General features: G+C 39.0%; 3 protein-coding genes across 5 annotated transcripts in view; 1 reads left to right on the top strand and 2 right to left on the bottom strand.

Annotated features, from left to right (window-relative positions):
- Nucleotides 1-13087, top strand: part of LOC126366578 (protein transport protein Sec24A) — a 228222-nt gene that overhangs the window by 42848 nt on the left and 172287 nt on the right. The gene's annotated exons all lie outside the window — the stretch shown is intronic.
- LOC126366601 (cytochrome P450 6B6-like) lies at nt 338-3526 on the bottom strand. Its single transcript, XM_050009768.1, has 2 exons — nt 1805-3526; nt 338-1497 (listed from the first exon to the last, which is right to left on the bottom strand). Exons 1-2 carry the CDS (start codon nt 3165-3167, stop codon nt 1292-1294), a joined length of 1569 nt encoding a protein of 522 aa, XP_049865725.1. The 5' UTR covers nt 3168-3526; the 3' UTR covers nt 338-1291.
- LOC126366607 (cytochrome P450 6B6-like) lies at nt 4162-11978 on the bottom strand. Its single transcript, XM_050009775.1, has 2 exons — nt 10569-11978; nt 4162-5656 (listed from the first exon to the last, which is right to left on the bottom strand). Exons 1-2 carry the CDS (start codon nt 11926-11928, stop codon nt 5478-5480), a joined length of 1539 nt encoding a protein of 512 aa, XP_049865732.1. The 5' UTR covers nt 11929-11978; the 3' UTR covers nt 4162-5477.

Below are 13087 nucleotides of genomic sequence, written 5' to 3'. Positions count from 1 at the left end.
ATTTAATTTTATTTTAAGTTATACCTATCATTTTCTTATTAGCCGAAAAGAAAAAATATCCGTTTTTTACCCGTCCCTTTGAGGAAAGTGACAAGTACTTATAACTTAAAATAAATTTAGGAGGCGTCTGCAGGAAACGGGACAATTTAAAGATATTTAAATAAAAAAAAGATTTTTAAAGATATTTACTTTTCTTTTGTGAATAGAACATTTTGATAAGTAATTAAGTACTTACTTATATAGTGTAATCAATGAAGCTGAAGATGACACTTAATAATCTTATAATAGTTTAATAATAAGATATTAATAACAAAAGATATCATCTTTTATCTAACCTCATCAACCGATAACCATTTCACGACACTCATATTACTACAAGTAATTATTAATAAAATAATATTTACTATGAACAATGACATAGCTTTATTTAACGGGTTTTACTTTTATGTGAAACTTTGGGATAGTGCAGTCCTAGCCTATATCTGAATTTTGAAGCTGTTGTTGTGTTATAGTACAAACCGGACACTATACAAAATCTCATCTTTACCTACCGTGTGCCGCCTTAGCACGTAAGTGCGAGCGAAACAAACAGATCGCATGCGCCCCCGTTACTCCTTAGCGGCTTATGGTCAGTTAGATTATAGTAAGACCCAGAGGGGGTGAGGTAAATTTAGTTCAGTGCCTGTACAAATTGGTGCGGGGTGGATATTTGAAGTATACATAGCGTTGTATTGTTCTCCCCCTTACACGCAGTCTGTCTCGCCCGCATATAATGAGATTTTTTTATGGAGTGTTCGGGGAGAGCTCCGGTCTGCTTGTCTCGCTTTCCCTATTTATTGCGTGGAAGTTAGTTAAAAAGGCCACATTGAAGCAATTCACCTAAACCAATAATATTGCTATTTGTTTGTTGACATTGATACCGCTTCCAGTGCACACCATCTAATTTTAGTTCAAGTTATACCTGTCATTTTCTTATCCGCCGAAAAGGAAAAGGACGGGTAAACGACAGGCATAAAATGTATGCACTTACACACGTCAATTTAAGGCAGAAAGAAAACCTCCCAAAATTTTATATTGGCCCATAACCTGCCAGAATTAAGTTTACAGCACACGTCAAACGGGTTGCATATCAGCGAGATGTCTTTTTTATTAGCCCCGCTTTTCTTTTCGGCAGATAAGAAAATGACGGGTATAATTTAAAATAAAATTAGGAGGTGTCTGCAGGAATTGGGGTCATAGCGCATTTAAGTACTTTTATGTATGCGCAAATGTCAAATTGCAATATTGCTTTTTATATGAATTGCTTTGACGTGGATGTGGCCCTTTTAGACCCCCTGATCTTGAAATTGAGCGGCATTTTTCCGACGATTCTTGGCGCGATATCCGAGCTGGGGCCAAGCTTTATTTCATGGCGCGAGCTCTCTGCGGGTTCTACAGAGAATTTGTGCAAGATGGATGCCAGGCCCGCCAATGACTGCATTTGCCCGAGGCGAGCGCCTGTAACAAAATGATTGAAATAATTCAATGTAGGATCATCACGTTGAAATTAAATTCTGTGATTGTCGACTAAGTTCTATCTTACTGTGGGCTCCTGTCTACATCTATCTACACAAACACGTAAACATACATATACACGTATATAATAATAACATACACAAATATTATAATATAAATATATAAACATCATCCGTTAATGTATCAGTTGGCTTAACGTATCGTGAGAGGACAATGGAATCGCGCACTGTAAAGCTTTTGCCTGGCAGTGGCATGTGTATTGATGTACTTAAAATAAAACTTAACTCACCCACACATGCTCTTGGCCCTTCTCCAAAAGGTAGATAAGAAAAGTTATGTCGCTTTTTAATCGCTTCTGGTGAGAACCTCTCAGGCCTAAATTCCTTTGGGTTGTCAAAATATTTCTCATCCATGTAGATAGCTTGCAATGGAATCAGTATTTTTACACCCGGATCTATTGCGATACCAAGTTCTGGGATCTCGTATTTTCTCGTACAAATTCTATTCAAGACGCCAATTGAAGGAAGCATCCTCATAGCTTCATTGAAAGCCATATCTAACAGAGTCATTTCAGCTATGGCGTCGTAGCAGAGTTTGTCGTCGTATTTTTGCATAATATTGTCGATTTCCTCTTGAATTCTGCGTTGTGCCTCGGGGTGGTACGCCAGTAAGTGAAGCGTGTGGCTCGTAGCGTGCGAGGAGGTGTCAAAACCAGCTGCAAAGAACAGAAACACCTGCGCCATCTGGCAGTTGAAATCCATCTCCATTTCCACAGGAACAGGAGTCCCGTCCTCTTTGAATTTTTCGATTGACTCACCCAATATCTTTCCTTTAGCTTCTAGCTCCAGCAGTAAGTCGATAAAATCATGGCGACCAATAGGCTTGTAATTTCTTTGACTTCGTATCTGCTCCAATAAAACTCTAAACTCATTTTCTATCTGTTTGGGTCTTGTTCTGAAGACGTTTTTGATTTCAGGAAATAATTCACTAATAAAAATCAAAACTTTAATTGTAAATGTACGTTCCAGCAATCGTTTGCCAAAGTCTAAAAAGTAGGAGTGTTCGTTGTTGATGGTGTCCATCTCGATGCCGAAGCCGCAGGCGCCGATGAACTCGGTGGTGAATCTCGCCATCAGATCGCGCGCGTCGTACGTGGCCCCGCGATTTGCCAGCTCCATCACTACGTCCTGTAGTCTCTCAGCACAGCGCACCACCAACGGGAACATGGCGCGCAGCTTGGCCGTCGTAAACGCGGGGGTGAGCCGCTGGCGCAGCAACTTCCATTTGTCTCCATCAGCGTGGAACAAGCTCCCAAATAACGGATTAAGGTCAGTATTAAATCCAAAACCTCTGTTGTAAAAGTGCGGGAAGTCAGCCGCCAGAATTTTCCTGATTAACTCGAGGTCCCTTATAATCAGTTCCGGTGTTGCGCATCGGTAGTAACCCACAACTTTTTCGTTGGGGTACTTATTGTACATGTCAACACTCACTTCTATCATGCCCTTCATTCCGAAGAGGTTTAGGGCTTGATTTCCAAACAGTGGGATCGGCGTGTCATGCTTTACGTTCTTCTTCTTCCAGTAATCATGGTTCCGTACCGAGTAGAAGTAAGCCGCAGTAACAAATATCACGATTAATAAAAAAAAAAACATGTTATTGGTTTACGTTCACATCAGCAACTGCCGCACGCGTGTGTCTGATATGAAGTGCTTTGTTATTTACAGCAAACTCGTGAGTAGAGATAAGTATTATGCTGTTGTAAAGAATTACCTACTCGTATTACATAACGGGTGAATGTAACTCTGTTACGTATAAGTTTTAAAAATACCTCCACCAACCTCAGTGGAGCAGCGTGGTGGAGCAGGCTCCATTCCCACTCCGGTTGATTGAGGGGAGACGTCTTAATGTTCAAAAATCGGTTTGAAAATACTTGCTGAAACAGTCACTTTTTTGAGGCAAATGTAACTACTATTATCTACAAAAAAGGTCGGCGAAGTGTGGATACCTACTTAGTTCATCACTAATTGCAGATGTATATCTGCCTACCCCGATTCGGTATAATAGTCGTGCGCTTGTGTTTCTTATAAGTGACAGCCACTACAAAAATCCCTAGAAACCTCTATTGCAACTCCATTCACCCCGCATCGTTGGTAAATATGGAGAAGCAACATTTTTACGTTTTTCTCTTAAATATCAATATTTTAATTAATTTTACACAACTTTTGACATTTCTTATCGTTTTTTATCGTTTGATGTCGATGATCGCAAGGTAACCATATTAAAACTCAATCTGAAGTGTGATATTGTCCCTATCGACCCCATTTTACGGTTTCAAGTAAGTACGGTCATGAGCAATAATATGTATACACTTTGGTACCATGTCACATTGACAAATTGAACTGTAAGTCTCACTAAATGTCAAATATGTTAGTGCGACAGAGTCCTAAAGTGGGTAAATTATATTGCTCATGACTGTACATCATGCCCTAAATGAGTGGTTCCAATTAACAATTGAATTTGGCGTTATATTTTTTATTACTGAGTAAGAAACTATTTTATCACACCCGCGGAGTCTATGCATCTCTCACGTCCTACGTCATATTATTTATCTACTATAAGCATCCAATTTTAGTTGTAGATAAGAAGAAAATAAGATTAACTTTATTATTATAAAGTAACAGTTTTATTTGCAACATTAATATTATAATAAACTTACATTATAAGAACAACTAATTAAATAGATATAATAACATTTAATATGTAAGTTATACAACTTTAAATACATAAATATACTTTAAGAAAATATTTTTTACTCGGACGGGAGTTGAACCCGCAGCTCTTGTCTAGACAGTATGAGCGTGTTAACCTTTACACCACCGGGGGCCTGTTTAATAAAACTTACAATTGTAAATTACAACGACAATTTGATGTTCATTACGTAGCTAATATGAAACTGCAAAATATTCGTGATCACACACTCCGCAATGTACATCAAATTGTCATTGTAATTTACAATTGTAAGTTTTATTAAACAGGCCCCGGGTCCTTCTGTCCATGTGAAATTCTTCGATCTATTTATTTTATTGTCTTAGGGAAGGTCACAGCATTATTTACAATATACTTGTGACTTTATAATAACTATAGGCCAATTACAAGCTACCACAAATGATTGAAAATAAAAAACTAAATAAAAATAAATTTAAAAAAATTAAAAAAAAACATGAAAGCCATTAAGTAGAAACATTAAACAAAAATAAAATACTACTACTACAACTAATAATAATACTTATTGCTATTATTTAATATAGTTATTTACAAGCGAGGTCTTAAGAGAACCAGCGCTGCTGTAAAACAAATCGCATTGAGAACTATTTAAAGTGTTGAATATGAGCGCACGAGGCAAAAAGCTGTTACGTCGGTAGTTGGTGCGGCATCGAGGAACATGAAGCAGACGATTGTGACCAATTAATATGTATACACTTTGGTACCATGTCACATTAACTTTTTTGACAAATTGAACTGTAAGTCTCACTAAATGTCAAATATGTTAGTGCGACAGAGTCCTAAAGTGGGTACATTATATTGCTCATGACTATATATTGTGCCCAGTTGGGTTCGCGCCCAACTGGGAACCCTCAGCCTGTTGTCTTAAACGTTGTATCGGGTGAGAGCCTCAGCGCTCCCCATTTGTCCGGCCAAGCAGTTAATGCCTTCTGCGGCAAATCTACAATAAGTCACGTCAAAAAAAAAAAAACTGTATATTGTATAGTCATTAAGCTGACGCCGCCGTCGCCGTTTCACATGGACAGCAGGAGGACCCGGTGGTGTAATGGTTAACACGCTCGTGCCGGCTTGGCAAGAGCTACGAGTTCAAATCCCGTCCGAGACAGATTTTTTCGATATAGTTTTCTCTTTTATAGTTCTCCAAAGCACGGGTGAGTCAAAAATCCTTTAATGATAATCTATGCAGTAGGTGTCCTAGGTTTGAAGTTGAGCGGTAGTCCTCCGGCCACGCTCTGCACCACGTTGGACCAGGGGTTCAGGTTGAGTTCCAAATGCGAGTTGTCTGCAGGCTCTATGCTGAACTTGTGCAGCAGGGCCGCCAGGCCCGCCAGGGATTGCATCTGGCCGAGACGTGCACCTGTAATGATGGAAATAAACATTACATTACATTACATTACATTACATTACATTACATTACATTACATTACATTACATTACATTACATTACATTACATTACATTACATTACATTACATTACATTACATTACATTACATTACATTACATTACATTACATTACATTACATTACATTACATTACATTACATTACATTACATTACATACTGCGTATGCAGCGTCTATGCACATAAGGAACATACATACATAAGATCACGCCTTTTTCCCGGTATTGCAGAGACCACGGAATTCCACTTATTGTACGATTCTGACACACAACTTTCGCTTTCCTCTACCAACTCTTTACTTACACCCGCATCATAAATCTTTTTCGGAAGTCTACAAAAGGAACATACAAAAACGACGGCCTTATTGTTAAAGTAGAAATTTCTTCCAAGCAACAATATTAATAAAATAACTGTGATGATGACTATGAATACGATGCCTATAGACAGGTTGGCTACTAGCATAAGTATCTCCATCAACCCGCAGTGTAGGAGCGTGGTCCCGGCAGTCTCTCCTCAATCAACTGGAGGGAGTATGGAGCATACTCCACCACGCTTCTCCAATGCGGGTTGATAATAATGAATAATGCCCATAAACATAAGTAGGTAAAGGGTATTTATAGATATACCCACCAGCCATACTCGTACATTTAAAGTCTTTTATCAAAGCAGTATAATTTATAACATAATATATTTATTATATAACCGTTCACTATTTACTACATAACAACGCTGTAAAACAATAAGATAAGATTACATTGAAACTTAGTTATTTGTCTAGTTTCATGTTTTTTAAACTTTATCTGTCTGTCTAATCAGCTGTGATAATAACGGGGAACTTTCCATGCTACGTTGCTTAAAACCAATATAGATGGCATTGTGCAGATTTAACGTGATAATTAATTAACACTACTACATACATATGCCCGTTAATAATAATAATAATAGATGGCCGCTAATAATAATAGATGGCCGCTAATAATAATAGATGGCCGCTGGGGCGGAAGGGTTCTGGAGTGGCGGCCGCGTGTCGGACGACGCTCAGTGGGTAGGCCCGCTACAAGGTGGACCGACGATCTGGTGAAGGTCGCGGGAAGCCGCTGGATGCGGGCAGCGCAGGACCGATCGTCGTGGAGATCCTTGGGGGACGCCTATGCCCATCAGTGGGCGTCGTACGGCTGATGATGATGATGACTACATACATAAACTCACGCCTATTTCTCACCGGGGTAAGCAGAGACTATAGAATTCCATTTGCTTTGATCCTGACACACTTCTCTTGCTTCCTCCATATTCATCAATCGCTTCATACACGCACGCCGGTTCAGTGTAGATCGTATTAAACCTTTTCTAAGGACATCTCCAATTTGGTCATCGTAAGTCCTTCTCGGTCTTCCTCTGCCAGCCCTACCATCAACGTTCGCTTTATATACTGCTTTTGCAATTCTATTATCCTTCATCCGCTCTACGTGTCCAAACCAACCTAACATTCCCTTCTCAATCTTAGTCACTATATCGTTTTTTACATCACATTTCTGCCTTATCACACTTTTTCTCACTCTATTACTCAACTTCACGTTGCTACATTGCTTAAAACCAATATAGATTTAACGTGATAATTAATTAATTAATACTACACTGCGCTCCAAAACGGGTATCACTGATGTAGGGAAAAAGTTCAGCAAACTGAAGTGGGACTGGGCCGGACACGTTTGTCGGATGCATCCGGAGCGATGGGCACGGGTCGTTACTGGATACCTCAGGGCGGGCATAGAAGTCGAGCAAGACCGCGTAAAAGATGGTGTGACGACCTCAATGCTTATCGGAAGGATTGGCCGGAGATCGCGCAAATTCGAGAGAAGTGGAAAAATCAAGGGGAGGCCTTTGCCCAGCAGTGGGATTGAATAGGCTAAATAAGATAAGACAAGAACGTGATAATTACTTGTTCTCTCATTGCCCGTGGTGCATAACTATTCACAGATATACTGTAATGCACAGCAGCGGTATCAGTACTGGTTGGAGGCCGAGGAAATGGATTCTGGTAGGGCTCTAGCTAGAACAACACCATCGAAATTGGTCGGTGTGCTGCGGAACGGAAGGCCATTGGGGCAACCACCGTTCTACACGCTCTATCTATGGAGTAATGAAGGCGATTACTCCACCGACAAGAGCGCAGCTGTAATGGCAGATGCATATATAAAAATAATTGTTGCTTTATATTTCGATCAGATGTGGTATATAATTATGTTACTATCTATTTAGCTTCTCTTTAATTTAGTCAGAATAATTACGGGTCGAAGATGTCTTGTGTCTGGGCGTAATAACATGGGTCATCATTTATATCCAAAAACAAAGATAAAAGATGCATATGTCTGTTATCAAGTTTGTACAGCGCCATCTGTATATTTTTTTGGGAACGTAGCCTGAAGAGCCCCACTGAAGTATATATAGCAGTATGGCGTTATTATCTTAGTCTGACAGCAACTGTTACCTTATTCAAATTCAAAAATATATTTATTTAGGTAACATTGTTACACTTTGAATCGTCATTTTTTACAGAACGAACGTCTCATCCGCCTAAAACTACTGCAGCTTCTCACAACCTGTGTAGCCGGGGAAAAGAAGCTGCAAGAAAAACCTCGGCACAGGGTCCTAGACGTTCTTTAAAAAAAAAAAAACATGAAATATTGTTATACAATTGAGTAATTTAGCTGCCTAATATCAGGTCTGAGACTGTGGCCTGGCGTGTATCTAGGCAACTACCTAGGTAAATAAGGGTACGTAAGTACATATAATTGGAATCAGTTTTACCTTATTGTAGAGGTAAAACCAACTCTGGGAGTTTCCTTAAGGATATTGTTGCTAGTGTGGTATACAACAGGAATTATTTTTGCATAAATGATATTCCAAATTTTACCTTATTCTTTGCAGTAAAAGTAGTCGCAAGTTTTATATGTACCTATTCATTTCTATTACTTTACACAGTATAAAAACGTGGTAATATTTCCATACCTCAGTTTTATAGAAGATTTTGGAAACGAAATCTACTATCCTAGAACACACCCCGAACATTTCATACAAAAAACCTCGTTTTACACAGACATTACACATTGACACTATCGTACAGGCGCAACTGTGTGTGCGTGGCGTCTGACGCCCATACGATTGAAGACTAAAGTAAGACCGAGGGGGTGAGGTAAACCTAGCTCAGACGCTGGTGGGGAGCGGAGAGATGCTGTTCTATACGTAGTGTTATTCTATGCCTAGATGCTACTTATGTAAGAACTTATGTACATTCAGGCACATTTTAATTAAATTAATAATAAAAAAAGTCATCGGCAGTGTAGCAAAAACGTCAAAATTGAACCATTAGGTATAGATACCTACCTAGATATTTTAGTTACCCATGTCATTTTACAAACCCCTCTGAAACCCACACCGCTGAAAAACAACCCCGCAAAAAACGGAATAATGTTAGGGAAATAGATATTATGTCGTTTTACAAATATCGAAATAATAATAAGTAAATGAACTTTGGATCCAATGTGCTTTATTTGTCTCGAAAAGCTTGGACTTCGGACCAAAACAACTTTATTATCACCATGATTCTGCACTTTGCGTCAATGTAGTAGCTATGTTGACAACAGCTCAGAACGGTAGTCTACAATCAAGATCAAATACTTATTTTAGAACCCTGTCGCGCTAATATATTTGATATGTAGGGAATCTTACAGCTGAATTTATATAAAAAGTTAATGTGCCGTGGTAACAAAATTAATACACGATAATGCTACGTGAACACACCACATCGAAGCAATTCATCTACGAAATTTGACATTTGCGGGAAACGGGAACGGGACAGTTGCTTTCTTCATTTAATAATCTAAATAATTAATACAAAGTGGTGTTTTGTGGTTAATGATCGCATTAAGTTAGTCGGAAGACATTCGCGAGTGTTATTATATCGGAGTATTCAATGAACAAAGTGTATCTGCCTATTTTCGCTTCGTGGCAGGAAGCCGCTTCATAACTCGAAAGTTTATGCGGACATTTGAGTTAATTCGTTTGGGGTTCGGAGTAGGAGTCTACTCCGAGGGTGGGGGCTTAGGTTTCATCATTATCACCTTTCATCTTGATGATTAATGAAATTCATTAATCATAAAGAAAAAAAATACGTAAGACATGGCTGTATGGGCATAGTTCCCTTTGCCTTACCCTTCGGGGAAAACCAAAACAAAAAAAAAGAAGTATCGTTAAATACTGTGTTGTAACCTTGAGGCTCTGCCCACCCGAGTAGGTATAGTTTGTATGCGGGAGTTGTGTCTCTCCGAGTACTTAATTATGCCAATTCTGATGATACTATACAGTACATGTTCACCTTGAAACTACTGGTATAGGAATTTATTCGAATTATAATAACATTGTCGAGCATAAAATTTGTAAACAAGCTACTTGACAACCTAGTCAAATGAGATACTTTTTACAAACGATAAAACGAAAGTTTTCTTTCATTTATATTTTTTTTAGTTAGTATTTAGAATATGTTTTTATTTATTTCACTATGGATTACCTACGAGTACATTTTCAACACACAAACAATATACATACCCGTACATTACATTTACGACGTCGTATCAACAGTGGCAGCAAGTTGTCGTAGATTATTTGGGGCTCTGCCCACCCCATTAGGGATTACGGGCGTGAGTTTATGTATGTATGTGTATGTATGTACGAATACATGTCGTAGTACATTTTATATTGTTTACACAATATCCTTGTAGCGCTTGTTTCCCTCTTCTTATCGTGCAGTCGGGTCTCTTGATGTTTTTTTTTCATTACTACATTCATAAATGATATTTATAGTGACTTACCTATGCAAACTCGTGGCCCTTCTCCGAAGGGTAAATATGCGAAGCTGGGCCTTTCCTTTATCGCTTCTGGTGTGAACCTTTCCGGCCTGAACTCTGTAGGGTTGTCATAATACTTCTCGTCCATATGGATGGCCTGTACTGGGATCAAAATCTTCACACCAGGGTCGATTGAGAAACCGAGTTCTGGAATATCGTATTTTCTCGTGCAAATTCTATTTAATACACCGAGAGACGGGAACATTCTCATGGCCTCTTTAAATGCCATGTCTAGCAGATTCATTTCAGCTATAGCGTCGTAGCTAAGTTTATTGTCGTATTTTTTCATAACAGTGTCGATTTCTTCTTGGATTCTGCGTTGGGTCTTCTGATTGTAGGCGAGTATGTGGAGAGTGAAGCTCGTGGCAGAGGAGGACGTTTCAAACCCAGCAGCGAAGAAAATGAACACCTGTGCCATTTGGCATTTGAGATCCATTTCCATTTCTACTGTTTCTGCTGTGCCGTCTTTGTGCACTTTTTCAATAGATTCCCCGACGATTTTCCCTTTCTTTTCTAATTCCAGCAGCAGATCTATAAAGTCGTGGCGTCCTATCGGTTGATAGTTTCTTGACTTCCGTATTTGCTCTACGATAACTGTTAGCTCGTTTTCAATAGCATCACCTTCTACTTTTAAATATTTCCTTATTTCAGGGAACAATTCCCATATCGGTAACAATAAACGATTTCTCAGGCTTCGATTGAAAATCGTTTTGCCGAGGTCTCTGAAGCTGGAGCGGTCGTTGTTGATGGTGTCCATCTCGATGCCGAAGCCGCAGGCGCCGATGAACTCGGTGGTGAACCTCGCCATCAGCTCGCGCGCGTCGTACGTGGCTCCGCGGCTCGCTAGCTCCGTCACTACATCCTGCAATCTCTCAGCACAGCGCACCACCAGCGGGAACATGGCGCGCAGTTTGGCCGTCGTGAACGCGGGGGTGAGCCGCTGGCGCAGCAGCTTCCAGCTGTCTCCTTCCGCGTGGAACAGGTTTGCGAATATCGGCTCGAGGTCCGGGTCACGGCCTCCACCACGTTTGTAGAAGTACGGGAAGTCAACTGTCATAATTTGTTTTATCAAATCCAAATCTCTGATCAGGAGTTCTGGGACGGTGCCTCTGAAGTAGCCGACCACTTTTTCTCCTGGGTATCGCTTGTACAGGTCAACACTTATTGCTGTGATGCTTTTCTTTCCAAACTGGTTCGGGATGTGGTTCCCAAACAAGGGTACTGGAGGATCATATTTCACGTTTCTTTTCTCCCAGTAGTCGTGGTTTCTTATAGAGTAGAAGTAAAACGCGACGAGAAATAAAATAACTATTAGAACGATCATGTTGTTTGCGCGCGCGCACTGTTACAACTGAATGTTGTGAGCGATTAGCCGCCTACTCTAGGCGAGTTTACTGTTATCTGGACTTTGCACAGCGAACTGGTCGCGCTGGGCTATGAGTGTTAAGAAGGTAAATAAATTTTGCCAATTTGACTACGCAACAGCTTATATAATACATCTAATTCACGTTTATAACACGATATATAAAAAATATCAAGGGACAATAATTATATTGTACTTAATTACAATTACCTATTACAAAAGATAGTAAGTAGGTACCTACATACTTAAGTAGTTAGGTTAAAATAAGTTAGTAAAATAATGTTGTTTTACAAAATTGTTTTTCTTATTGTAACATTGACATTGGTATTGTAATTATGAAATTTACAATAATTATACTTATAATATAATGCATTACGTGAATTTGCTAACAAAAAATACTAACAAAGCGTTTTGCTCTGTTGGTAATGTGATTTTCAGCGAGAACTTCAATAAAAATAGTTCGTTTTGTGATATTTTAATCAGATTCAAATCGAAGAATTAGAAGATCAGAAAGAGAAAATAGTTGGGTTCGAATGTTCTACATTTGGGGTTACAAGAGGCCATACTGATAAATCTATGCCTATATCCTGGTGTTATCAAAATGATAAATTATCACTACGAAACATTTACTCTCGCACATACAATTATGCACATTCCTGATGTTGACAGGTTCGTTTTTATACAGAAGCGACTGCCTATGTGACCTTCCAAAAATGCATTTCCCAGGAATATGGGTTTCCTCACGATGTTTTCCTTCACCGCTGAGCATGTGATAATCATTTATGACCCAAACATGAATTCGAAAACAAATTCGACAATCATTGGTTTAGGCCTGTGCTGGATTGGAACCTGCGACCTCAAAGTGAGAGACAAGCGTTCTACCAAGTGGGCAACAACGGCTCTTATAAAAACTTAAATAACAAACTTATTCTGTGACTACTTTATAGATTGTAATTGTTTTTCGAAGGCCAAAAAAGTTATAAGTGGCTACGCATACCTAAATAACACACAAATATTTTTTTATAAAGAATGCATCTCTTTTACTAAAAACAACTTATCTAAAATTACAAATCTATAGCTAAGTAACTTAATAATAATTTACAATCCTGATTGACAAGTA

Source organism: Pectinophora gossypiella, chromosome 5 (genome assembly GCF_024362695.1).
Source record: "Pectinophora gossypiella chromosome 5, ilPecGoss1.1, whole genome shotgun sequence".
Classification (NCBI taxonomy): Eukaryota; Metazoa; Arthropoda; class Insecta; order Lepidoptera; family Gelechiidae; genus Pectinophora; species Pectinophora gossypiella.
This window is presented reverse-complemented; position numbering and strand designations above follow the sequence as displayed.